This window comes from Trichoderma evansii (genome assembly GCF_050947405.1).
Source record: "Trichoderma evansii strain SZMC 28006 chromosome Unknown GGI43scaffold_19, whole genome shotgun sequence".
Lineage (NCBI taxonomy): Eukaryota > Fungi > Ascomycota > Sordariomycetes > Hypocreales > Hypocreaceae > Trichoderma > Trichoderma evansii.
The window spans coordinates 77708-104531 of NW_028145187.1; the positions used below are offsets into that span (position 1 = coordinate 77708).

Here is a 26824-nt window from a genome sequence, read left to right on the forward strand (position 1 = left end):
TCTTGCAGTTTCTTTGCCACGATATCCCTCGATAAATTCTCTATATCTGAGCGAACGTCATCTTTACCCACCTCATATTCCGAGAATTCTGCACTTTTGACTTCCATCAAAGCCCGGCGGATATTAGGTTCGGTCCGACTCATCACAAGGATCCTAGTATTTGTACCACGTACTGCCTCGTTGACCACTTTGATAAATTTGGTCACAGATAGGTAAGAGCTGTCTGGGTTGCACTCGTCCAGACCATCAACGACGAGTGTGCAATTTGATACCATCTTGATCGCCTGTTGGAACAACTCGATGATGACGGGTGGTGAAGCTTGCCCACGCTTCCGTGTTTTGTTGACGATACTGGCTACCGATTTACTATTTAAAGCCATATGGTATATCCATGACTGCATAGCTATCATAGGATCTTTGTGGCTTTCGAGGTCAGATGAGAAGAAGAAGTGAGCCACAATCTCTTTCTGCTCAGTAATGCGTTCGATTATTCGAGCGCAAAGAACTGTTTTCCCAAAGCCTGGGGGACCATTTATCCATAAAAGCTTTGGCAACATTGGGGAGAAAGACGATACTGATCGCCATTGTTCAAATTTCGAATTGCAAAAAATCCAATCACAAGTACGCTTTAGTCTTATGCGGATAGAAGCATCGTACCGTTCGTTAATATGATTACCTACGAGCCAATTACGAAGTATTTGAAGAATTTCATCTATGGTGTATTTGAATTAACCATCAGCACCAGATACATTCTGTCAGGCAACGCTCTTACCTTCAGCTTCTTCACTCTTTTCGCCGAAATAATCTTCTCTATAAGAAGTAGCACCATCAGAACCATTGATAGTGACTACTGAGTCCTTTATCATGTAGAAAAACACATTCCCTTTGATGGGGGATCTATTGAGTTGCGGGCTTCCCGAAGTAGCGGTGCACATGGTACCACTTGCATTAATAAGCTGAAGGCCATGACCTGAATTATCATAACGCGATCTTGCATTTCCAGGTTCTTCTTCTCTATTGGATTTCATTTGAATTAGCTCGGTAGATTCAAGAATCTCCAATTCGGAGTGAATTTCTCCCATGCTGGTAACCTGCGCTCAACGAACCGCTCGGAAATCTCTCTATTGTCAGACCCAACGATAAAGGAGAGGCAATATTTATCGAAGGAAAAACGATGTAGCTATATTCATCAAATTTTCTTCGATTTATATAAACACCCCTAATTCGATTTAAGTTAAAAACTTCCAAAGCCAATATTTCCTATCCCCTGTACGGCTGAGACTGCATTGAAGCCCAGCCATCCCGAGCCTCGCGAGCCTCGCCAGCCTCTTCGGAGATGAATCTTTCTGAAATTGCCGAACCAATCATCATGGGGCCGTAACTGCAGAAATGCAACCACGAATTTGTCATCCCTGAAGAGCTGAGCTTGGTGACCAGCCACAATAATTTAATATCGTCAGGCCTTGCTGCAGCAGTGCTCCAGCCCGATTGACCAACATAGATTCCAAAACACAGATTCCAAATGATATGATATAGCCGGCCCTCCTTGTATCACCAACTCTATTATAGTTTACCAAAGTAATCCTTCACATCTGGGATATCTATCCGGGGTATCTACACGGGTGTAAATATGAGTATGAAATTCTAGCATTGTAACAATTACTCTGGAAGTTCATCTTCACAATTGAAGCTCAGCTGACCGTTACCGTTGCACCAAAGGGAAGACGGAGGAATATCCAAATTAAGCATACGGGGCAAGATGAGCTGGTCTTGGCAATGTAACAATTCATACCCCGAGCATATTATTCGTCTGAAGCTGCAGAGCATAAAAGAGTATCATAGGTATATCAGCTTTGGGCTCTCGCGGCTCTCGCGGCAAGTCTTAAAGGCAATCATTGCATTTCTACCTTGTACACTACATCCAACTGTACTTGGCCCAGCGTAGATAAGTAAACTACCCGCATATAAACGTAGATTGGTGGAAGTGAGCATGACATAAACACCATTACAGAATCAAAATAGACGACGTGATCACTTGACCTTTATCGTATAGGCTGTACAACTACATAATGATACTGGAACTTTCACCCCACTTTATATTCTACATTGATAAGATCAATCAATGACTACTAAGTAAAACAGCACGTAATGATTATTAAGTAAAACAGCATGTAACAAAACACTTCTCAAAAGATAAAATTGTTGGTAATTTCTGAATTCGGAAATCTGAACTGTGTGCCATCTTCTTCGATGGTAGCCTAACTAAACAAATACTGATAAAATTTGGTAAAATGCCCAAGACAAATTGTTCCGTATGCCGGTACCACACCCATAACTTTTAAAACCATGCACTCCAAAAGACAATCGTATCCGTCGCTAATTGTACTGATCAAGACACCACCCTCATTCAGCTCGCCGCCCCGCTACCGCCTGTACCATCTAAGCCGGGAAAATGCACGGGATCCATGGCCATATACTCCAGGAGATCCAAGCCGCCAACGTTGACACCTTCGGCAGTCATGGCAACAGAGCTATTCTCCATGTTCTGGAAAAAAGCCGGACCAGGGGGCAGATACCACATCTCGCTCCCAGCATTGTTCCATTCGTCAAACAAGTTGACATCCATGTTAGCCGATGTGTTGCTATTGTCAGCTGCTGGAGTTGATGGGCCAATTGACGACGCCCCATGGTACGGGAAGTTGCCACCCGAGATATCAAAAGGTGTAGCAGAGATGTTGTTCCCCTCAGCAGTGGGAGTTGGTACTCGGTCTAGGATTGCTCCAAATTAGTGTCTGAAAACCTAAAATCATAAAAAAGGCGTTAAACTTACACTGTCCGTTGAGACCATCCCTAAGCCTCTGCGCGTGGTTGCCCACCCAGTTTGCGCCATTCTCTCCATTTTCGCCGTTCTGCACCGGCGCCACGCCACCCGCGCTGCCCGTCTCTGGAACAGGGCTCTGTGCCTTTGCAGACGGCTGTGGCATCGGTGCCTGGATGAAGCGGTTTCGCAGACGGCTCGTCAAAGACTCCAACAAGTCGGCGAAGCGAATACCCAAGTGGACATCGTCAACAATACAGTTGCGCAGAGCCTCCACTGTGGCATCCATCAAATCAATGCTCATCTTGACATCAGAACGAGGAGCGCCTAGGGCAAAGGTCTTGAGCAAAAACATGGCGCCGCTAATGATGCGGAAATATGTTCGCACAGGAGCGTGCTTGAGATAGCCACCAGGAAGCAGCCCCTCAACAACCGTTCGAAGAAGATTCCGGCTTCCCTCCACGACCTCGCGCACATACTCCTGGTCATGGACAGTGAAGCCTCCTAGCTGGCCAAGAGGCAGCTTTCCATAGTTGATCATGGTCTGGGGAGATAGATGCGTCGGCTGTACCCCGTTGCTGGTGTTACCCGCGTTATTAGTACACCGCTCGACTACCGCCTGTAATGACAGCGAGTTGATGTAAATCCGCACGTATTCATACTCAATGGTAAGAATGTGCCTGATATACTGCGGCAGACGGAACAACTCAAACTCTCGGTACCAGTCCTTTAGAAGTGGCGTAAAATCTCTCAGCAAGTCAACGTACTTGCCCGATTGAATAATCTCGGTGGTGTGCTTGCGGGTTTTGAACAGCTTCTCGTTGCCGAGATGCATGGCGTTGCTGATGCCTGCCCAGCAGTGGATGATTTGGTCATCGAGCTCGAGATCAGGGACATAGTTGAATCCGTTCGCCAGAGAAGAAGGATTCGTTGCGGGCGTGCTGCTGCTGTCGGTGGTCAAGGGTCTCTGACGAGCGACCGCGGGATCGGCCTTTCTGAGATGCTCTGGAGTCATGCTGGTCCAGCCCAAGCGTCCGGCAAGCTGGCTCGTGTAGATGAGCAGAAGCCGCTTGATGCGATTGGCGCGTTGACGATAGACTTCATCTTTATACTCTGGTCGAGTGATGGCATCATCCTTGAGAAGCTCATCAATGTCATCAAAGACACCGAGCTCATACGCCAGTCCCATGGCAGTACTAAGCAGCATCCAGCACATGCGATCGCTTCTCCATGCAGGCTCGAGCCAGCTCTCAATCCTCTTACCGCCAATGCCAGGTCCGACTGTCCTGTGTAGCTCATCCTCAGATGCCATCAGCGGAGAGGCTTCGGCTATGGGGAGGACCAGCTCATCGGTAGCCTCATTTGGGGGAAAGTGCAGCGCACGAGGGTGCCACTCGGTTAGGATCAATAGCGACTCAATCGTACCCAATGTCCTCAAGCTGCCCTTGCGAAGTCCCCGCCACGGCGCCGTGCTGCTTGTTTGGGACTCATCAGTGAGCATAGAAGTGGACGCAGACCCTGAGCCACAGAAGCCACCTCCAAAAGCCTCCTGTCCCCACAGACATCTCTCAATCATGCCGCGCAAATACGTCCATAGCTGTTCGGGCACGGCGTGCGATCGACAAATGCCACCAGCGCCAGGAAGTTGGCAATATCTTGAGGAAATCGTAAGCAAGGTAACTGTAAGAATAGGCTCCTCGGTCAAGAGTGTCAAGTGAGATGAAGGGTTGCTAAAGGTGGGGGGAGAAATCGGTGTAAGTGGGGAAAGGTATTTGTAGTAGCTAGCAGAGAACCAGAGTCAGTTTCCTATGTTTGTAACCGATAATTTCTTGATAAAATTTCGACTTACTAGTCAATATACTCGATGGCTTCCTGCGCAGTGAACCATCCTGCACGTACGAAACGGAACCTTGACCAAGCTCTCAGGGCATCTTCATAGCCGGGCTGAGCGCTCAGAGTCGGTCGATCCAGATTAGGGTCAACGGGTTGTTGCTCAGGCCGGACAGACATGGACGGTCCTCTTGACCTGGCACGAATGTTGGGCTCGTCTGCTGCCTGGGCTTGCTGAGGTCGCCCTGCAGCAACCGATGCCATGCTTGGCTGACGCCTGTGTGTATCCGCAGCCGGGCTGGACTGGCCGTTAGCAGTACCCAAAGCAACCGAGGATTGCATGACAAACCTATCCGTCGCGGCCTTGTAGAGAAGATCGAGGGCATCGTGAGGACCAAAGACGCCCTGTCTCATGACCGTCTGAGCCTCCAGGTTCTCCAGCGTCTGGTTGGAATCACCATCACCAAACTCGCCATCGCGCTTGCGGCTGTTGTCCTTGGAGCCATCTGGTCGCCGCAGCGGTTGAGGCCGGCCAGTTGATCCTCCAGGCGTCAGCGGTGTGTCGCTGTAATGTCGCTTATCAAATCGTGAAAACGGAGGGCTGTCGGCAGCGTGAAGCTTCTTCCGGCCATTGCGGATGACATACTCGTCGGCGTCGCTGTCTTCCTCGTCGGTCTTTCTCTTGCGCCTGGTGGCGCTGAAGTAGCAATCTTTGCTCTCGCGACGGCAGCGCACACACGGCGGATCGTGGGGGTTATCAACGCTGCCGAGGTCGCATCGCACCTTTCGTCGGCGACATGGAATGCACGCCTGGTAGACGCGCTTATGCTGCGAGTTCTGCCCCGAAGCCGCCGCCGCCGCGGCGGACTGCTGCTGAGCCGAAGATTGCGCTGAAGCTGCCGTCGCAGTCGACTGGGCGGGACTCGCGTTGTTCGTGTATTGGGCCATTTCCTCTCTTTTCCGGGGGGCCGCAGGCAGGGCTGCCCAAAAACCACCAACAAGGTGGTGAGATGTTGGTCGGTTTGCAGCGGGATGGGCGCCAGAGGAAGAGCGTAGGCCGAAGTCAAGCGAAAATCAAACGCTGGCGGGGGTCGCTGTCTCGGTGCACGCTTGGATGGCAAATCGAATCCAGTATAAAAAAAGGTAAGAAGAAGGAAAATCGAACCACCCTCTGCAGGTTAAAAGGAAACGAATCCGTCAATAGCCTTTTTTCTTCTTTTACCTTTTTTTTTGCCTCTCTTCTGATTTATCCCCCAATCTTTGGCTGAAGAGGAGAAAATAAAGAGGAGAGGAAGAAGGCAGAGATGAAAGTAGGTGGTTTGTAAGAGAGAAGAGGAGACGACCAATTGAAGTCAAGCGCAGACAAAAAGAAGACGTAACAGTAACAATTTTTTTCGACTTCTTGCTCTCTCCTGTCCTTCGTTCCTTCCCCCGTAAAACTTTTAGCAGCAAGCACTACGGGTACTTTTTTTTTTTGTTCCAGAAGTACATGCTCAATCCAAAAAGGCCAGAACCCTCCCTGGGGGCCAGTCGTCCCCTTCCCCTCTCTTATTTTTTGTGTGCCAATGGTTCCCAGGCGGCTGCGCCTTCGCTCTTGCCCGCCCCAGAAAAGCCAAAATAGCGATAAGGCCAGGCGGGAAAGGGCACGTTAGTGGAAATTAGTAGCGGAAGCCGCAGCACGCAGCAGCAGCGACGCAGCAGCGACGCAGCAGCTCTTTCCCGCCGCGCTGGCCCCTCTTTCCACCCCGGATCCGCCCCAGTGCAGCAGCCAATAATGGCCGCCAATCAACGTGGCTATTAGCCAATAAGAGGCCCCATCCGACCAATCGCGAGCCGCCAGACGCTGCATCCTGGGAGGTCACGTTGACGGAAATGAAAACTCATTGACTCGTCCCCGTCGCTTGGTACTGTGTACATGCACCAACCAAAGGTACTTGTTTGTCATTAGCACCGCTGTCACGAGCGTAGCAAAGCAACGGTGCCGTGGTCGAGGATCGATCGCCAGAGCGCCACTGGCTGCCGGCGCACACCGAGAGTCTCAGGATGCCCAGGTACTGATTCGTAGGCATGTGGCGTGTGAGCTGGCAATTGTTGGATGCAAGGGATGGACGAGCTACGTGTTGCCCGCCTAGGCATCAGCAATCAGCATCAGCATCGCATCAGCGTCAGTAGCGTCATGTGAATTGAGTTGTGCGTCTCACCAAAAATAAGAGACATGAAACATAAAGTCAAAAGTCAAAAAGCGCGTCACGCCCAAGCAGACGCAGGGATCTCAGCTCCCTATTTCTGATATCTGGGTCAAAAGCTACGACGAACTGTTACTATATACGGAGCTCTCTGTCTATCAATCTGCAGCTCAAATTGATATCGGCACAAAAGTACTATCTACTATAGTAATAGTCCACTTGCCAAGCAAGTCAACTTATGTAACCCTCCTATATGCCACCCCTAGACTATTCCATCCATAAAAGAGCATCTAGTGCAGGAACCACGACCAGCAAGGCCCGCTTACAATATTCGCCTACATATCAAGCACAGCGCATGCTTACAGGAGCTGCTCGTAAATGCACCCGAAGAACCCATCAGCCCCCATGTCCAATAAACGGCGGTCTGATAAGAAGAGACTGCTCTAGTCTTTCCTGCAAGGGGACTGCCAATGGTCACTTTCACATGCCGGCTTAACTGTTCCGGTGGAACTCCACATCTGCACAAGTCATCATCTATCACAAAAACTCACTGCAAAGTCAAATAAATTATCCGCACCAATACAACACTATTCACTTCAACTAGCACTCATCGCCTTGTAAAATAGTAATAATAAGAAAAGCAGCTATATGTGCTTTTTTTCTGTTTTCCTCCTCCAACAATACATGTAGAGTCCGCCACGCCTCATAATAAAAAGGACCCGTTTTGATGGATCCTTCTGGCAGCCTCATTTCACTAGAACTAGATAGCGATCCTCTTTGATGATCCTCCTCTCTGCTATCCACACTGTAGCTGCTAGACGCAAGAAAAGAGCAAGAGCAAGTAAAGGTCGGAGTATAAGAAAATTAGAAAGGGAGGGGAGAGTCTGTCAGGATTAGAGTTGAGAGAGAGAACATTGCTTCTGCCACGGCTTCAAGACGATTGTCCGCTTTCTCAAGCAGATATAATCGCAGTGAACAAGTCTTAAAAAAGAGCACCAAGATAACACTTCCCCCTTGCAGAAACCAAGGAAAGTAAAAAAACGGAAGAGCAGATTATTGAGTAGGAAGTTCTTTTGTGACAACCAAAAAACAAGAACCGATTTCGCGGATTCTTATTTTTCAAGCAAATCTTTCTTTCTTTTAAAAATGCCAGGCTTGTAGCCGTTCTCTCTCTCTCCGGGGTACCCTTTGCGTTACAAAATAAAACCACAATTACTTCCGTCGTATCGATAGTTTCCTTTGTGCGTATTCTCATAATGCTCCTTGCCGTGATAAGTAAAAAAATTAAAAGACCAAAAAAGGACAATGTGTAGCTCTCTCTCTCTCTCAAACTCAATCGACCAGTGCCGCCAAGCGCTTGTAACCGGCGTTAGGGTCATCTATCCCAAAGGCATGGGCTGCAGCAACTCGGAGGCGCAACGCAAAACTTCTTTAGGCAACAAGACCCTTCTTGGACTATACGTTGTGAAATTGCTGTCAGAATGGGTTTCGAGCTAGTGGCGATCAAAAAATTGGGTCTCGTCAGAGAATACTCACCAGGTGCTCCCAGAGCTTCGTCGTCAACGCATCCGGCATGGTATATAGATCGATGGAAAATTCGCCAGCTTCAGACAAGTTACTCACTACAATTCCGAAAGAAAAGCATCAACACGGGGTGTGGACTTGTCCAAAGAAGAAGAAATGAGATATTCAAAATTGGAAAGAAGATACACGCATGTTGATTTTTTTGAGGGAGACAGGGACTTACCTTCAACATCACTCCGGATATAGGTATCCGGCCCCTTGTTCTCGTTAATCAGCTGAATAACGCGCAGAAGATCCTCCTCCTCGAGCTTCTCGAGGGCCTCGGCGATCTTCTCGTAGTCATACTTCTGGGTTCCCTTCTTGCTTACGAGACCCTTCTTTTTAGGCCTCTCTTCATCAGAAGGCAGAGGGCCCGTCTCACGCAGCCTCTCCTGGAGTGCCTGGGAAGGGTTCTTGAAGACTACCGTGTGCGTCACCTCATACTTTTCCTGCTGGAAATTCAGGTCGTGGATGATGGGAGCCAGCTTCGTCTTTTCCGTGGTGTAGAGATCGATTCCTATCTCAAACTCACCCCAACCCTCGTTGGAGCAGATGAAGGGGGGCTTGGTGAATGCTGCAAAAAGTAAATCGCGTCAGAAATGTCTCAGAATTGGGAACCGGAAGACATGGAAAGAAATTATGAATTGCCGAAAAAGAAGGAAAATTAGACTCACTCTGGGTGGGGTTCTCGAATGTAGGATGCAGGTTGTAGACAACCTTGGTGAAGACGTCGCCAGGCCGCTCATTGCCATCCTCATCTAGCAGAAAGAGCCGTATGCTCCATTGCCGCATAGGAAACTCCTCGACGGGCGAAGGCTTGTCGCTGCAGCATCAGGTCAGAAAGGAGCCATGAATAAAACGAAGCGAAGTTTAAAGGAAAAAAGAAGGGAAAATCCAGCCCATCAAATATATGAACACATGACTCTTCTTCGAATATAGAAACAAAAAAGAGGCTGTACATGGATGGTTGTTGGTGGAAAAGCGAGGTATCGAGCAAAACGCTGCCGGAAAAATACTCACATGACGTGTTGGTCCGTAACGACCTTGACTTTCCTCTGCTCATCGTTAGTCCCAAGCCTCGCATGAATCGCCAGCTTCTTCGCAGCGCGCGGCGCTCCCCTGCGAATCGGAGCCATCGTGAAAAAAAGAGCAACAATAAAAGGAATGACGGGGAATTCGGAATCGAGACGTGAATGGTGAAAAGCAATGATTGAAAATATGAGAGTCGTTCAAGTTCGGGGAACGCGCTTTTGTGAGGCCCTTTTTTTCGTTTTGTGTGCGTGATGTGACTTCACACAACGAAAAGTGAAGGAAAAGTGAGGATGAAGAGGAAGATGAACACAGCATCGCGTAAACAAGAAAAGAAGCTTCCATCGTTTTTTCCAAGTGAATAGGCATTCAATCCAGCCGGCTGGCAGACGTTTGGCGAGAATCTCATCCAGCTGGCAGCTCCCATGTTCCGTCATCTGGTTTTTTTCCGCAGCCCTCCCTCCACCTGTCGCGATTTAAAAGCGGCCATCCACTCATGTCCCTCTGCGAGTCTGCCAGTGCCATCCAGCCGGCAAGGATATGTATACCTCTTGCATTCAGAAAAAAACGACATCCAGTTGCTCCGATGAATTATATAAACGTGTCCCGGCAGGGAGTAAAGGAGACAGGCAAAAGCCAAACTGCAGGCAAGGAGAATACGTGTATCAACTCACCTCGACCAACATGATGAAAATGTGTCCTCAATTATTTTCCCGGCCTTCAAAAGAAAAAGAAAAAAAACCTTCTATACGGAGAAACAGGGAATTGGAAAAATGGTGGCAAAAACCCGGGCGGGAAAAAAAGGGAAGGATTTCAATACAAGGAAAAAGGAATTAATTTTAATGAGGAAAAAAAACAAGCTCGCCGCTGCTGCTGCTGGCTTGGGCGGCCCTTGTCTGGTCCTACACGGCGCTCAACACAAGGCAAACACGCAAGCAGACTTTCAGACACAGCACCGGCCAACCGAGCCGGAAACGCGAAGAGAGGGAATTTAAAAGGGGGCCGCAGAAAAGGCTTTGGAGCAAGACGAGGTTCTGCAGCGAATTGGTTCACACAGCAATGATAAATGGTATCTGGTTGGCAGCAACGTCTCGCAATAGACAGGCTCTTCCGTCGCAATAAGCAGGCAGGCAGAGCAAGTGAAGGGAGAAACCGTGTAAAAGAAAAGAGGGCTGGGGTGGTCACGTAAGAGTCGAGGCTAGTTCTCACTGTGCGCTGCGCTGCGCTTCTGCCGTCTTCCACTTCAGCTCAGAAAAAAAAATCGGGTTCCACTCTCCTTTTAGATGATTCAAGGTAGACAGACAAAGGCAGACTTCAGAAAAAACCTTTTTCCAAGCTTCCATGCCGGTAGGGGCCCGGCTATCCGCCGCCATTCGGGGCTAACGGTCGTCTCCTTTGGATACCGCCGTCTCGTCTCGCCTGCTATGATTGTGTACTTTGCCCGTGCGCTGCGCCCTTGAGGCGGTCAGGGCCAGCTCGGAGGTACCACGTCATAGCGTGATAGACGCCAGATCGGATAGAATCTGTCTCTTTCCGCGCTAGCCCTACAACTGCGCCGGAAATGCACGCATCGTCAAGGACACCTTTTGTTGTATAGATGATGCTGCTTATCCGATGCTGCTCTTTGCTGTTACTTCTATTTCTGTAGCATGGAGCGGAAATAGAGTTGACAAGTCAACGTGAATTGTGGGCTTCTCATGCTGTCATCATCACAGCAACCAACGCTGCTGCATGTCTTACATATCCTTTTTACCTTTAAAAACTACAACGCTCAGTGCTCATGTTTAAAAGTATACACAAAATCACTCTCTACACCATACAGTGCTCCTATTTGGTATCAACTTTTTATTCTTTGCTTCAGGGTGCTTTACTATCAAATGCCATTATCTGCTATCCCCCCAAGCCATGCGCCACTTGGTGCTTACTTTCATCGGGGGGACCTCTCCAGTCTTCGTGAATCCAGATCGACTGCCTCTGACTACATCGACTTCGTACAGGGGCTTCTTATATCGATGTGCTGTATTGCGTAGTGTGTATTGTGTATTGTGTTGTGTGTTGTGGCGTGATGGGCTGTGGGATGGTGTCGTGGTGCTAGCATCTCTTCTGTTTCATCAACAGCTGATGCGCGGGGGAGGGGAAAAATTATGGTTCGAGAAGCGGCAAGCACTGGTTTCGGGTTGCTAGTCGGTTAAGAAAACTCCAGCTTAAGCAGTCTTCTCCTCCTCCTTGTCCTCCTCATCGGCGGCGGCCTTGAAGAGGTGCTCGCTGTCCTTCTGGGCCTTCAGGAAGGCATCTCTGAACTGGTTGGCATCTGCAGAAAAAGAAGCTCATGTTAGTGATTGTAAAATGTGAGAGTCCAAAGGTCTTAACATACTGTCAGAGTTGGCGAATCGAATAGCCAGGGTAACAGCCTCGGGCTCGCCCTCGCTGACATCAGCGGCAGCGTTCCACACCCAGCTGCGGTCAGAGCCAACGTTGGGGGACAGGGTGATCTCGGGGACAACTGCGCGCAAACATGTGTCAGTAAAGCTAGCTTTATTAAAACCAAGGGTTTGGGGGGAACATGTAGGGAACCATACTGTAGTGGTTGGCGCAGACCTTGAGGGTCTTCTCTCGTCGCATAACCAAGCGGACCTTGTCGTTCTCCTTGTGCTTGAGAAGTCTGACATCACCAGTTCCTCGCTCCTTCCACTCGCCGGAGGAGGCGGGGGCATCCTCGCCCTCCTTCTTGACGGCCTTGACGAATTTGAAGAGCTTGGCGCGCATCTTGAATAGCTGCTCCTCAGACTCCTCGTTGGTCTTGACCTCGACCTTCTCGGTCAGCTTGACGACGGGCTCGAAGTGGACGTCCTCGCTCTCGGGGGCCTCCTCCTATACGACAGATATATTCGTTAGCCTTCTCTCCTCTATGCCCTACTCTTATGCTATATAGCATCAAGCGCCTTGCTTCTTTCTCCCCCTCCTTTCAGTAGAGCTTACCTCATCACCCTTGGCATCGCGCTGGGCCTTGGCGCTTCCAGAGTTGTCACCACGGTCCTCATCCTCCTTCTTCTCCTTCTTCTCACCACCGCCAAACATGGAGAAAACAGAGGAGGCGGTCACGGAGGCAGCAGGGGCCTAAACAAAGCCGGCGGGTCAGTATATATTAAATGGACAAAATGTGGCGGGGTTCCCCCCTCCAGTATCGATATATCGTCAGACAGCGGCGATGTCGCGCAGAGACCGATCGATCGAACCTGAAGGGATAGAGAACCGCATGGAAAGTCGTCGTACCTCAGTGCTGGTCTGCTCGACCTTGGGCTCGGTGGCATCTGCGGAAGACATTTTGAATGTGTGTGTTGGTTGGATATCGAAAAATCTAGTCGATGGAAGCAAAGAGCAATATTAGTCGCCTGCAGTTGTAGCAAAAGAAAAATAGATTACGCGACGGGTTTTTTATTGCTGGAGAAGAGCTGGCGGCGGGGCAAAAGAGGGAGAACAAAAACAGTATCAAGTCTCTGTTCTCCACAAAACCTCTGCGCGCACCTTTGTGGACGGACTCACCGAAGAATAGGAAATATCGCTGATGTCTAGAGAACAAAAAAGAGAGGCGTACTTTTTTTTTTTTCTTCCCTCGGGTCTGCCTAGCGGGACGGAGTTTATGGTTAAAAAGGGTGAGTGGTGGTTGGTTTTGGTTTGGTGAGTTCCAAGACAAAGGAGGGGCTGTGTTTGGGCTGGAAAGTGGGAGTTTGCTTTTTTTGGCGCTGCCCCTCCAGTGGCGGGGGCCTGTTAATTTTTTTCTTCCTCTTCTATTGGGTTCCCTAAGATTTGGACTAGGAATTTGGTAGCTTTACACGTATTTCTGCAGGAGCGGTACTTGTATTTGACGTGCCGTTTGTTTCTGCCATGGAGATCTGGGCGGCTAAGCTGTAGGGCCCCTTTTATGCACTTGCACTTGCATGCACCTCATAGGTGCCTAGACTGCGACTCCATATTAGACTATGCCTATCCTGCCTTGTCTCTGCTTGCTACAGCTCTACTACATAGCGATATATGGCACCTCATACGAGTAAATTAAATTCAGAAAATATTCCGTGAATAACCAACTAGCGCGTGCTTCTTTGAGTTATTTAATGGCTTATCGAGTGAGTGAGTAACGTGGGAAATCACGGGAGATGGTTCGGATTGATCAAGTGACCCTAATAATATGGCGCGAACAATCAAGACATCCTTCCATATAAGGGCTTACGCTATCTGCATATTACTTATGTATTACAACATTTAATTCGCCGTACTTAAAGATATAAGGCCAGGCATTCTATTAGCAGCTAATAAGAGATATAATAGTATGTAAGCTTTGGTATATAAGCAAGATGGTAACATCCCAGCAATCAAGACTACTAGACGCTCCATAGGTACATTAGCACTAGGCAATATAGTGACAGGTACCACTGCATATCGCACAAACAATTTGATATATCCAAGAGATGTACAAATGTATAATTATTGGTATATAAAGGGCAAAATGGCATCTGTGCCAAAATCACTGTACAGATCAAGAGCAGACACCTCATATATGCTAGGCAAATAATGCAGCATGTATATTTGCATCTGCCATACATATACGTAGTAAAAGCCATAATCTCCCTTCAGCCTTATAGAGTAAAGCGGTGGCCAAGGTAAAACAAAAGGAACAAATAAACAACAAAAGGAAATCCGTAAAACTCCATCCGTCCGTTTCCTCCAATCCATATTTCCTACCTCATTTCAAAAGTTTCATTAAATACATACAAAACCAAATCCTCGCGGATTCCCATAACTCACAAGAAAAAGAAAGAAACAAGGGAGATGATGAAGAAGAAAAATACTGGCACAAAACAGATATATATCCCATGCCCTTTATGATGCCTCCTTGCATGTATTCTTCATTCGGCACGCAGATTTGCCCGTTAACTTGGACCAGAGCCGTGAAGCTGCTTCTATCGGCTTCTCAGGAATGTCCTTTTTGGCGTGCTTCATCTCTTCGGCGGCTGCGTGCTTCTTGGCCGAATAAGTCTTGGCCTTGCGCAGATACTCGTCGTGCTCCTCTGCGCTGCCAAAGGCTTGCAGCCACCAGAGCTTAGCTGAGATCTGGGCGTCGAGAAGCTGGAGCTGCAATTGGTTTTGTACATCTTCAACCGATGGCAGGTTTTCGACAGCTTGCTGTGCAAAGTTATCAAATCTCATGGTAAACTCTTGGGTGGCTTCTTCAAACTGGGCCTTAGCTGTCGATACAAGGTTGTCAAGGTTCTGCTTTGCATCTTCCAGAGTGGCGCCAAATGTCTTTGATACAGTATCGGTGACAGTCTGGCAGACATTTTGACACACCGAATTGATAGACTGTTTTGCATTCTCAATGCATCGCTCTGCCTCCTGAGCAGCAGCAGGCACGAGTCCGGACAGATCATGAGCTAGGTGTTTGGTGCGTTCCAAGGCCTCTTCCATCAAACCCTTACCAAAGTGGACCTTAACCACTTTGTGAATCTTTGGGCGGCACTTGGCTTCGAGTACGAGGCTGACAACACCGTGAACCTCCTTCTTGGCAAATTTTAGGCGAAGGCCTTCGTCTACCATGGACATGGTGGTATCGACAATGTCATCTCCTCTCTTGGCAGATACAGATAGACAGTCCTTGGCCAACCACGTCTTCTTAATACTCTTGGGGATGTGAATCAAAATATCATTTTGCGCTTCGGCTGTAAAAGAAATCGCAGGCTTCTTGGCGCCGAATATCCAATCGTCAGATTGCGGCTCGCCAATAGGCACTAAAGCCACGCTGTTGGTGGAAGGTGGAGTCGGTTGACTACTAGAAGTTGGTAAAGATGAAGTGGTGAGATAGGTAGTGGTGGTGATGGTTGCGGTGATGGGCGGTGGCGCTTGGACGTTTGGTAGAGCTGGTTCAGATGGCGATTGCATGAAGATGGGGAGCGCTACGAGCACAACGAGGACAAATGCGAAGCCAGGAAGCGCTCCCCATGTTGCCTCTGTTAGATATTCTCTGGCTTCGGATTCGAATAGCCAAAATTCAGACACCTTCTGTTTCCAAGATTTCTTCTTCTCAGGCTCAGCTGGCTCTGGTCTCTCGATGACCCGACTGGCCTCTGGGGTAGGGAAAGACGGAGTCCCTAAGCTCTGCTGTGTGTATTCAAGCGATGATTGAGAGTAGGCCTCATGCTCAAAGGGCGGGAAAGGCTCAAGCTTGGCAGTCTCATTTGTGAAGTGCGACTCGGCCAGCACACTGTCTTCGTGAACGGAGTCTTCGTCATCTTCTTCGTCTTCGGTCTCATCACGGTCAGACGCTGCTGTACTAGGCATATCTGCTTCATCAACTGCAGACTCGGTCTCATACGAGTCCTCTGTGCCCGCCAAACTTTGGACGTCGTCTGGGTGATGAATATCGAGCGAACCCACGGATTCACTCATGGACCCGGTATAGTTGTCGTCTTGAGATTCTTCGGTATCGGTGCTCGGGCCCGAGACGAGCTCGTAGGTGGACTCGGACAGACTGTTGTCCTCCGCGGTCGGAACCAGATCCATGATGTTGGGATTGCTGCTTGATATCCAACTTGCAAGCTGCGTATTCCCTTGCGGTCTGGGAAATCGGAGAGTAGGCTCTGAGGTGGCGAGGCTCGTGCCGGCTGTGGGTGAAGCGGCTATCACAGATGGTGAAGGAATCGAAGTCGGCGCTGGATAAGAAGCTGATGGCTTGCTAAGTCGAGGAAGCACAGTATCGCGACGACGAGGCTGCGGTGGCGGGGATGGCGATGTATCAAGCTGTTCCATCACGAGGTGACTGCGGTCAGTCAAAGGACCATCTCACGCACCAAAGCGATGGTTTGGCGGCAAGCCCATGAATCAAAGAGGCGGCGGGTATGTAATTCTTTTCTGCAGTGGCAGAGGGGCGGGCGTGAACGTAGATGTGAACGCAGATGTGAATATGAAGGAGGGGAAGAAAGGCGGCGGGGAGGGGCTTTTGGCTCGGAGGTTTGATGAATGATGGATGATACGGAAGTGAGGTCAGAGCCAAGAGCGGTTCGCAGGACGAAAGAACTAACCACAGTCCAGACGGAACAAGGTAGAATATAACAAGGACGCAGAAAAGAATCAAAGACGAGTTTATCAAACGAAAACGAGAATCATGCAGCCCTGGGCGCAACAAGAATCGGCCAGGTGAAGCTTGATGAGGTAAAGCCGTGCCAGTGACATACAAGGATTTGGAGCTTCTTCTTTTGAGGCTGAGTTGCTGCCTGCGGGCACCCGAGGCTGCCTGATGGCTGATGGACCGCTGGAAGTTTAGCTGTCGAGCGCCTGTAAAGCTTGCAGGTTAGCTGCTGAAGGTGAAGGCGGGACGGTGCAGTGGGGTTCTGGCTAGAGGTACCCAGCACGGACGCTATGTCAACTTGAAACTCAGCTGCGCGTGACCTCGACCTGAGGTATTATTACTTGATTACCACCATGAAAAAGATGGAAAAGATGGAGAGAGATGGCGAAGATGGCGCGGCTCAGGGTGGGGAAGCTGATGCAGTTGGAGAATCTTTCGAGACTCGAACGGTTTGATAGGATGCAAAGAAGATCAATTAGGTAGAAGCAGTCTCACGTGAAGATTATGCAGGCGACTGAGGGGTTTCCCTCAGCCAGTAGGAATACTCAACTCTAATAAGAGCGAAACAGAAGCTCCGAAGAGAAAGGCTTATCCTCTCCGAACACGGCAAGTAAAACTAAATAGATTCTTGTAGAACTCTACGCCAGCCAATTTTTGCCTCCGAGTTTAGAATCCAAATCTAGATAGAGGCTTGTGGAATACTTCGGACAATAACACTAGTACAGGTACGGCTATGCAAAGAGGTCTCCATCGGTATGCAGTGGCGGCGGTATTGCGTTGTAGATCGATATCGAGACGAGCACCAGCTATAGTAGTATTGGATGCTTTACGATAGTTTTAGGAAGTTTTCTGTGAATCTACCCACGTAGATATATAGTAAACATGCGTTGATTATCTCAACTACAACAGCTATGTAATGCTTACACTCTCTTCTTGATATCGTCATCGTCCATATCCGAGTGGATCCTCCCACTCCCGCCATCCCGAGCTTCCATGGCGGGTCCGTGTGGGGATCCCGTAAAAGAGCATATCCAGTTAAACCGAAGGTAGAAACCTTTTATTAGAGAGCCTTGATTGCAATAGATGGCCTAGATCGGAGTAGATTAACTAAATAGAAATGTATTACTTTGATAGAAGTAGATTCATTAGCCAGAATTAAGTGATTCAATGTTGCTCATACATTAATATGACCGCCACACGTACATGCTTGTGTGGTCTGTCCAAGCTGAGATTGTGTTTGCTGCTCTTCCTCTTCGATCAGATCCATCCCTTCCACAATCTTATCAAAAATTTCTTGATCATTCACAAACCTTCGATGTTTTACCGCGTGCGAGATAGTAGTGCCAATGCTTTGTGCAGCCAACACTGTGCCGTCGCCCATTCTACGTTCTCTTATACTAACTCTGTACCCGTCGGTGAAAACCCGCTTTTTCATGCTGTGTGATGTTTTAATTTTATCGCATCTGAATCCCTTAAACTTATAGTTTGCCGTCTCCTCACGCGCATAGTCTGCCATACCTTGATAGTCTTCCGGTGTGGCGCGTTGTACGAGAGCCAAGCTTGTGTCAATATCTCGATAATGATTGCCGTGCATTATGCACCGGCTGCATAATTCAAATTTAGACACCTCATGCGTGGGAGGTGGTAGTGGAATTCCGGCAGGTGGAGGGCTTCTTATAAGGGGATCCCTTCTATGTTCGTGAAACCACGGATACTTGGGCCATAGATCATTCATGACAGAGCCAAAGCCTCGCAGTACTTCTTTAATCTCGTCTTGGTTGCCCCCCCACCCAAATCCATTATAAGCCCGCTCTGGAGCCATGGTTGAGCCCCCAACAGGTACAGCGAGAGGCACAAAGGTGGTAATAGCTTCTTTTACCCCTTCATACTGGTATATTGCTCTTAGACATATGAGCCCTCCCATTGAATGCCCGATAAGAATGATAGGTCGGTTACTGTTATTTTCATGTAGTTTTAAAATGCCTTTGGCTAAGGGCTTTGCGTGGTATTTAACGCGGTAACGCCAGTCATAGTTAAGGGTGCACACATGCCCATAACGTGCTAACTGGTCGAGAAACCATCCGTAGCCAGGAACATGTATATTGTCAAGGCCTCTGCCCAAAAGATCTCCTATGAGCAAGTTTGGATTCGTTAAATGTTCGCCGGTATATGCATGCCCAGTCACAGCCCCAGCAATTAGAATATTCCAGGCGAAATGACCCTCTTCAACAAGCAATTCGGTCCCCATTATCCCAGGGACAACGATAAATATTGGAGGCTGCGGTTTCTCTTTTTTATTTTGGGTCATTTTGAGTATGTGTGTATATAAAGTAAATAGAAGCAAAGATTTGTAGCGTTGAGGCGTAAGAAGAAGAAGTGCCTAGGTAGCCAATGGGGTTACGAACGTAGAGCGCAACCACTCAAATTTATAAGTACTGAGTAGAAATAGCAGCCCAGCTTTATATGTCAAAGCATGGCATACATGAGAATCTTATTTAGTGCTCTCCTCTAAAAGTGTTGTCCGGATATATTTTTATAGCAGCTGAAATTCCAGAGCAGATCAGACTTTGAAGTTATTGAAGTTAAAACACATGATTTTTTTTTTCGGGTTATGCCAATTTCTCGGCTATGTACGCATCTTCTTTGAACCTCCTTCCCCCTTCCTAAAAGAAAAAAAAATCCTTCGTCAAAGCCATTTATTCATTATCCATAGTGCTCACATTAAAAACGTTTGCAGAATTGGGCATTAAGCCCCCGCTCTTAAGTTGCTCTTACTCTCTTGTGAAGCTACTTCCATTGGAACAGATATTAAAATTACAGCCCGTATCTAGCTTAACAGTGGCATTACCGCTATGTTGTAAGTATACAGCTGAGCCTAAATAAATATTTTATGTCGCCACCTGGTGGCGGTGTCGTGATCGCCGCTGGCATGCAAGCGCCAGATTTGGTAAAGCGTGGCGAGAGCTGAAAACACTCCTTACAGACAGCTATAAATATACCTGAGAAGCCACAAAAAGCCACAATCTACAGCTGCCAAAAAATTGACAGCAAGTTCGAGTTGTTTATATTTAGCATTTCTATAGAAAAGGATATTTAAGCCAAAGTATCGGTTTAATCGAATGGCCCATATGGAGGCGAGATGACGAGAATGGTGAGAATGGAGAGATACCTTAAACATCTAAGAATACACGTAGAGGTCACACGGTTATTCGGAGACGATATATATAAAAGAGTGTATTTACAGGGCTTGATATACTTTGGATAGTAACTGGGTGACTGATTGTGGAACTTATTTAAAGTGCAAATACTGAAAGATCTAGAATCGTATGCGATTACTGCCATCGTCTTCAAAGGGTCAGCCCGCGATACAGGTCGATCCTGGCACAAGGAAATTAACTCAAATGCAACGTTAAATCACAGTATCATCGGAAATAAAATCTTCATGTAGAATATGTTTCATATTGTAGCCGATATCGCTCGGCACTTATACACCAGCCCTAGGCGGCTTACCCTGATCACAAATAAAAATCTGTCATAAAAAAACACCATCCGGTCATGTATCCTAACCATAATAAACAATAAAGGGAACGTCAAGAGAAACGTTCCGACATTCCGACATTATACGCGTGTCGCTTCCCATCTAGTAGTAGTAGTTGTAATACTTTTGTATATCCCCTTCCCCCAATCTCCACAAACTCCGTATGAATGATAAGAAAGAAAGCAAAAATAAAGCCGAAATGCAGACCAGGCAGCAGGCGCTCCAGATACAGGGATTAGGTCATGTGTTGGGCGAGGGGGGTTGAATCCAGGCCAAAAAACACCAAGGGTTAAGGAAAAAATCCCACCTCAAGTCCGTAATCCCAGTAGCCAAGAGAGAAGTCGAAGAAGTGGGGTATCTTCACAAAAAAATGTTGTAGCACGGATGTTGTTGCCGGCAGCGGCGGCTGCCAGTTCCAGGGAGGCTGAGATAGCAGACGGTGATTTGTCAAACCCGAAGCCAGGCCATCTGATTAATGAGGTATACAGAGGAAGAGGAGGAAGCGAGGTGCAAGTGATTTATAGAGAGAGCAAATTATTTTGAGTGCAGATTTGTTTTATGACAGCACGGCGTGCTTCTTGAGCACCTTTTGCAGGGACTCGGGGCCAAAGTGCTCGTCATCTGGCATCATCTCGATAATGCCAGTGAGGTTGGCAAACAGGTCGCCCTGGTTTCGGTAGGCCAGGATGGCAGGCACCGCAGCATTGTCGAATTCAATGTCCTCGTAGTGGACCTTGACGAAATGAACCGACGGGTTTGCCTTGACCAAGGGTATCAGCACCGATTCGATTGCTGATGAGACTTCGCTCTAGACAGGCAATGTTAGTATACAGTTTAAGTAAAGCGTTAAGTAGAAAGGGCTCTTACCTCGTGATCATACACAAAGACAACAACAGTAGTATCTCTGTTCACCTTCTCAATGGCGTCCAGATAGCCTAGGGCATCCACCTCGTCCATGCGGCCGTAGATCCGGGTGCTGGGGCTTGTCCGTCTGGTCCGGACGGATTGTCCGGATTCATTCTCAAGCTCTTGTCTCCGCGCTTCCCGCCACATGCTCAGGAACTCTTCCTCATCTTCGTCATCACCGCCACTGAAAATGGCCTCTTCACTCTCGCTCTCGCTCTTGTTGCTGCGTGGGGAGCCAAAGACGCTCTTGCGAACAGACTGCGCTCTCGCTCTCCACTTTGTCTTGCGAGCAGATTCATAGCTTCTGGCGTCGGCAATGACGCCCTTGACACCGGTGGAGCGGCCGTTGTCAAAAGACACGGGGGGCAGCTTAAACTCTGTAGCGGCGGTAGGCATTCTCATGGCCTCTTCGATTCTAGCGTTGCGGTATTGTTCTTCTTCAGAGAGATCAGATCCGTGTTGGGAGTCGGCGTCGTCACGGTCTTCAGGGTGTACAGTTTCACGGTGGGCGTTGTTAGCGACAAGCTTGTCGAATTCGTCTTGGGCTTCAGTGGTCATGCTGGGCTAGAAGGGCTCGTCTCACGAGCGGGAGGCTGAGGGTAGTTATATAGATGGATAGAAAAGTGGTGTTGTGGTGTAGTTGTAGTTGCAAGCTTCAACTAGCAGTCAATGCGAGGTGTGCAGGAAGATAAAGTGTCCAGTCCTATCAAATGAGAGCCGAAGATGTGTGAGGGAGGGGGGTGTGGGCTGTCGTTTATGCCGTCGACTGGCTCTCGGGCAACGCGTTTCTAGAAGAAGCGGAGCAGAATAGCAAGGGTGTGAGACGACTGAGCTCGTGAAGCCTCTGTTGAATTCAGCGTTGTTAGGCTGCAATAGGTTTCGCGCGCGATTGACACAAGGGACGCTCGGATCGAGAGACTGAAGAGGGTAGAATCGTCGGCGAGAGCGAGAGAGAGTTGGCGAGATGGCAAATGGGGGCCCCCTGGAGAAGTCGCACGCCCCCCTTTTTTGATGCGTCAAGCTGTTTCAGCAGGCAGATCAGAGCATGTCAATTGCCAGGGGGAGGCTTGAGAACAGGCGGTAGTTTCAAGAGTGAAGAAAAATGATGACCGGCTGGACGAGAACGCGAGCTCGTGATTGGCGGAAGCTGGAGCAGAGTGGGTAAAAAGATGGATAGGCCCAAGGTGGCGCCGCGGGGCTGTGGCGCAAGATGCGGTACGTCGCCGAACACAATGGGCTTTGGTGATTAGACGTGTATTCTGCAGCGCCAGATCAGATCAGATCACCGCTGCTGACGCAACGCAGCGAATTTCGGGTTGGAGCTGATGCCAATCTTTGCTGATCAGCTGGAGAGCAATTAATATCTATGAAGCATGGATTGTCCAGCCGCATTGCCTGATACTACATGGCTACCTGCACCAGCGGTATTCGTACTAGCACTATCACCCATATTCCTACCTCACTAACAAGTCGCGGGCAATGCTGCCATTGCTAGACGATTATGGTATGCCTCGCGTGGAAGCTGATGCTACCGATACGACGTTGACGAGGCTGAAGCCCGGTTAAAACACCAATAATTTGAGCCCAGGGGTCGTGGCCTTGTTCTTTCTCTTGGGCCGCAATGCGGTCATGCCAGTCTGCAAGTGGCGCCAGCAAGGCAAGACAGCAGCATGGACAGCGATGAATCCAACGGTGCTGCAGACCCCAGGAACTGACTGCTCAATTTCTCAATCACATATTCCCAAGCGTCTCGCGCCAAATCCCAAAGAAAGAAAGAAAGCTGGGGTGATATGGGGTTCCTCTGTCTCGGACCACCGACGCTAAGGAAAACGAGCGGCTGACGACTGAGCCCTTGCATCACAACCCTCAGCTTTATTTCACGGCTAACAGAGCACACGAGTAATATGTCATTTGGACAAGAAGAGAAAGGCTCCTCTCAACGCCCATCGAGTCACACACGTGGTGAGAGGCCGGATCTGTGACCAGCCTGCCCCACCCACAATGGCAGAGAACCAGCATTATACACACAAAGAGATGACAATTCTCCGCTTGATTCATGCAAATCCAGTGCGGCTGACTGGATACGCTGGATACGCCGCTTGAAAGCGTTTGGCCCTCTCCCCCGCAACGGCGAGCTTTGTTAATTCATCATTTTCTATTCTTAGGGCAGGATGAAAAGCATTTCCAAGCCATCATATCTGCATGGCGCCGGGTTGGGCCGACCTTTCATGCGCATTGCCCAGTCTAGCCAGTACGATTCGTCCGTATCCAATGACTCTATTAACGGGCGTCTTAGTCAGTTAGACGAAAAGAATAAGAGAGAGACTGGCGGTATGTTTCAACTGCCGACCAGCCCTATCTCACAAAGAAGACGGTGAAGAGACGACACCCCCAGTCGTTGGCTCGGAACTTTACACGACGACACATGGCAATGTGGCTTACGTGGACGAGCCTGGACGAGGGCATCGGACATCTTGAGGAGTGCACGGTGACCTTTCCCTTCTAGAATAGTAAGCTGATGGCCACGCTGCTCAGCTCGTGCATATCAACTGTACCATGCATCGATTCTTCTGAGCTGGCAGTGCTGTTTTGTTCTTCAACTGCCGTCACCCCAGAATCAATCACAAAACAGTATACAATAGCCGATATCCGTACTTCATACTCTCGTCTCAGTGCCGTCTCAGTCTCGTCCGGTCTTCACCGCCATCTCCAAAGTCGGCACTCAGCCCGTTATCCCACTGCCGAGCCCGTTTCTAGTCACAGCCCTAGTAGTGGCTTTAGCAGTTCTCGGTAATACTGTCGTGCCAGAAGCCAAACGAGAAAGAAAGGCGAGACGACAAGGTGAGGAAGGATCATAGCGTCTCATCTGACATGCTTAATCCATGGCGTGCACAGACTATCCCATATCAGGCATGGCCAATTTATGCATGTTGTTTCAGGAGCTGTTTCATCCTTCATGCGCAGATCGGGAAAATGGAAAAAGCCTGTTCAATATTAAATGACCCTGGTCGCATTGTCCCTTGTCTGCTGGGTACGCACGGCAATGCTGCCATTGGCTCATTTTAGATAATGGCCTTGTCTTTCAGCGATTTAGCATAGGAATAGTAAACCAAAATACCCAAAGCGATGAGGCGCAGATTGCCAAGTCCTGCGTTATCCGAAGCGATAGGCTTTTTGGGGACCAACAGCAATGTGTAATTATCAAGTGGTGAGATTTTGTAAATGAGCCAGCCGGATACGAAATGCTGCGGCTGAGCGATACGGCCATCATGAGGAATTGTTGGGAGCGCAGCTGAATACACGCAATTATCAGAAATTACGCGATGGGTAAGTATTTACCCATCGTGCCATTTTGGTTCTATTTTTACGATGGTCCTCGTTTGAAACTTGGATTCGCATATCGGCGATTACCGTGATGCAGCTGCGAACACCAGTTTGCGTTACATCCTGTTGGCTGCTGCCACCCTACTTTTATGCAATCATTTTATTCTCAGCCTATCTCTTTTGCTAGTAATATTATTCTATGCCCATGAGCACTTGGTGTCTTCCTTCTCGAAGGTCCTTGTGGTTCTAGACTTCTCCGCAATCCCACACCAGCTCTTCGTCATGACACCACCAGTACCACAAAAGCAAACAAGCATGATACGCAAGTGCTGCGTCCCGGAATTTCTTTTTCCTTTTCTAGAACAACAAAATAGAAGCAGATGAGAAAAAGACACATGGCATGACCGATTTACTTGATTCACTCCCACTACCGGGGCTGCCGTGACACCGTTTCTACAACGGCGTCTCGAGTCAAAACTTACACGGGCCATATACGGGCCCTCCATCTCTCTCCACCGTTACTACTGTTAGAAGCCGCTTTTTTTTTCTCTTTAATGACGGGTGATGCTGTCACAGATGACGCTACCATTTTTAGAAAGCTCTTGGGTTTGTTTCCCATTATGTTTTATGCTGTTACATCATCGCGAGGTTCTAAATGAAGCGTACAGGCCACACGCTGACGAGACAAGTTACAGAAAAACATCCACGTGTCTGTCAATATGACATGCAGCAATTCATTGTCATATCCACAATTTTGTCGTCACGATTTCACGAAAGATGAATAAGCTCAATAGATTTAATTTATTTATTAGGCTCCAGCCGTCGCTGGACCTCCCTCGTTCAAGAAGAAGCGTCACGTTGAATAATCTCGATCGCCAGCAAGCTAACCTACACCTGTATGTGAACAGGAAAACTGCCATCTTCACACCGGCAGAACAAGCAGGAAGAGGAAGAAGAACAGGAGGAGAAAACTAAACGTTTTCGCATCGTTTGATCCTATTGGACGATTCTCTATATGCAAGCAACCGATGACATAAATAGTCTTCGTAGCTTATTTGTTCAGTGACAAATTGCTACTAACAGCGGACAACCTTAACATCAATGACATAAACCGAAATTTAGGCCGGCTTTACCCTCTTATCTCCCGTGAAGAATTTCCTTTTTTCCGACCTATTCAGTCCTAGATCCAGTCTTATTGTTAGGTGACGAGTTCCTTTGCCGCGTAATCAGTCCTTATATATAGGGAAGTACAATTTGAAAAGCACAAAGGGTCGCCGAACCCTTTCAACCGGTCGCCCTTCTTTTACTTTTTCCCCTCCTTCCCATTTTTAAAAAGCCGCTGGGTTTGTTCCTCATAATGCTTCGTGCTATTATTGTCAAAGGTGAAATGGGAGTCCCTCTTTTGTTATATATCTAACTTTATGAGGCGTGATGAGCCCACAGTATGGCTCGTGTGGCCAGTGAGAGCAGTACCGGTGTCGAGGTATAACAGGCAATGAATTACTTCACATCTTTCAAAATAATAAGCTGAAAATAATGGACGATCGTAGAGAGTGCACACCTGCCTATTAATTCTTAAAAGAAGTCAATATAAATGAATTAGACGGTAAGCAGCATAGATAAATGCAATACAATATTGCGTCTTCCTACTATTACCACATCGCTTCACGTATGTCTCGGCAAAGTTCGTAAATTACTCACCCGTTCTGTACACGTATTATATCTTGCATCCCTTCTCGCGGCGTGCCAGATGTGATGAATGAGGCGGCTTGCTCTGGGATTTATGAAATCTGAATGTACGTATACACAAGCGATCGAGGTATATAATACAAATAGTGAGTGGTAAATATATACCGCAATATATTCTATACGCTATCAACTTTTACAGATTCTTAATTTCATAGCTATAAAAGTACGTCATCGTTAAGTTCTAAATAAAGCGCAGAAGCTACACACCAGCGAGAGAGTCATAACATAGCACCCACACGTCCGTCAAACTAACATGTAACAATCCATGCCCACAATTTTACCAGCATACTTACAGGAAAGATATAAGCTTAACATTAGGTTGTAGTTCGTTTATCAAGCTTCAGCTATCACTGAACTACCCACCCCGTTGAACAAGCGCAAACTTGAAAATCGCCATCGTCGGCAAGCTACAAACATGCAAGATGCCATCTTCATAGTGATATTAATAGAACAAGCGGAAGAAGAAAACGCAACGTGTTCATAACTTTATTGGGCGATTTCCTATATGCAAGGTACCCGATGACATAAATAACTCTCCTAAGCCTATTTCTTCAGTAACAAGGTACTTATAACGGCGGGTAACGTTAACATGAATGACATAACATAACACAGCTTAGGCCGGTTATACGTCCCCCCCGCAAAGAATCCCTCTTCCCTTTTTTTCTTTTTTTATTGTCAGGTGACGAATTTCTTCGATTGCCTTCTATTAGGTTCTATTTATAGGAAAATGCGATTTGAAGAGCATAAAAAGGGCCGCTAGC

At 48.1% G+C, this 26824-nt stretch overlaps 6 protein-coding genes across 6 annotated transcripts; all 6 read right to left on the bottom strand.

The window, feature by feature from the left end:
* Window positions 1-2154: 2154 nt before the first annotated feature.
* GGI43DRAFT_130333 (uncharacterized protein) lies at window positions 2155-5946 on the bottom strand. The gene is made up of 3 exons (XM_083199159.1): window positions 4668-5946; window positions 2831-4599; window positions 2155-2769 (listed from the first exon to the last, which is right to left on the bottom strand). Exons 1-3 carry the CDS (start codon window positions 5594-5596, stop codon window positions 2408-2410), a joined length of 3060 nt encoding a protein of 1019 aa, XP_083057778.1. The 5' UTR covers window positions 5597-5946; the 3' UTR covers window positions 2155-2407.
* A 2319-nt stretch (window positions 5947-8265) lies between these two features.
* GGI43DRAFT_386305 (yeats family-domain-containing protein) lies at window positions 8266-9533 on the bottom strand (the record flags this gene model as incomplete). Its single annotated transcript, XM_083203772.1, has 5 exons — window positions 8266-8289; window positions 8371-8456; window positions 8582-8971; window positions 9072-9220; window positions 9418-9533. 5 exons carry the CDS (start codon window positions 9531-9533, stop codon window positions 8266-8268), a joined length of 765 nt encoding a protein of 254 aa, XP_083057779.1.
* A 1723-nt stretch (window positions 9534-11256) lies between these two features.
* On the bottom strand, window positions 11257-13450 carry GGI43DRAFT_412029 (Ran GTPase-binding protein YRB1; the record flags this gene model as incomplete). Its single annotated transcript, XM_083206794.1, has 4 exons — window positions 12700-13450; window positions 12406-12543; window positions 12006-12297; window positions 11257-11929 (listed from the first exon to the last, which is right to left on the bottom strand). Coding segments are annotated over exons 1-4 (652 nt in total), but the record flags the coding sequence as incomplete, so codon positions are not given.
* An 854-nt stretch (window positions 13451-14304) lies between these two features.
* GGI43DRAFT_386307 (uncharacterized protein) lies at window positions 14305-16227 on the bottom strand (the record flags this gene model as incomplete). Its single annotated transcript, XM_083203773.1, has 1 exon — window positions 14305-16227. One exon carries the CDS (start codon window positions 16225-16227, stop codon window positions 14305-14307), a length of 1923 nt encoding a protein of 640 aa, XP_083057781.1.
* Window positions 16228-17720: 1493 nt separating this feature from the next.
* Window positions 17721-19384, bottom strand: GGI43DRAFT_429260 (esterase/lipase family protein; the record flags this gene model as incomplete). The annotated part of the gene is made up of 2 exons (XM_083209084.1): window positions 18172-19384; window positions 17721-18105 (listed from the first exon to the last, which is right to left on the bottom strand). Exons 1-2 carry the CDS (start codon window positions 18852-18854, stop codon window positions 17721-17723), a joined length of 1068 nt encoding a protein of 355 aa, XP_083057782.1. The 5' UTR covers window positions 18855-19384.
* A 601-nt stretch (window positions 19385-19985) lies between these two features.
* GGI43DRAFT_412040 (thioredoxin-like protein) lies at window positions 19986-22155 on the bottom strand. Its single transcript, XM_083206795.1, has 2 exons — window positions 20952-22155; window positions 19986-20892 (listed from the first exon to the last, which is right to left on the bottom strand). Exons 1-2 carry the CDS (start codon window positions 21546-21548, stop codon window positions 20641-20643), a joined length of 849 nt encoding a protein of 282 aa, XP_083057783.1. The 5' UTR covers window positions 21549-22155; the 3' UTR covers window positions 19986-20640.
* Window positions 22156-26824: the final 4669 nt, after the last annotated feature.

Excerpts from the sequence above, each read along its gene's own strand:
- GGI43DRAFT_130333 (XM_083199159.1), bottom strand. The coding sequence starts at position 5,596 with ATGGCCCAATACACGAACAACGCGAGTCCCGCCCAGTCGACTGCGACG. Across the intron at positions 4,600-4,667 it reads GCCATCGAGTATATTGACTA|CTACTACAAATACCTTTCCC; the intron begins GTAAGTCGAAAT and ends GTTCTCTGCTAG. Across the intron at positions 2,770-2,830 it reads GGATGGTCTCAACGGACAGT|ACCGAGTACCAACTCCCACT; the intron begins GTAAGTTTAACG and ends GAGCAATCCTAG.
- GGI43DRAFT_412040 (XM_083206795.1), bottom strand. The coding sequence starts at position 21,548 with ATGACCACTGAAGCCCAAGACGAATTCGACAAGCTTGTCGCTAACAAC. Across the intron at positions 20,893-20,951 it reads TCTTTGTGTATGATCACGAG|AGCGAAGTCTCATCAGCAAT; the intron begins GTAAGAGCCCTT and ends TTGCCTGTCTAG.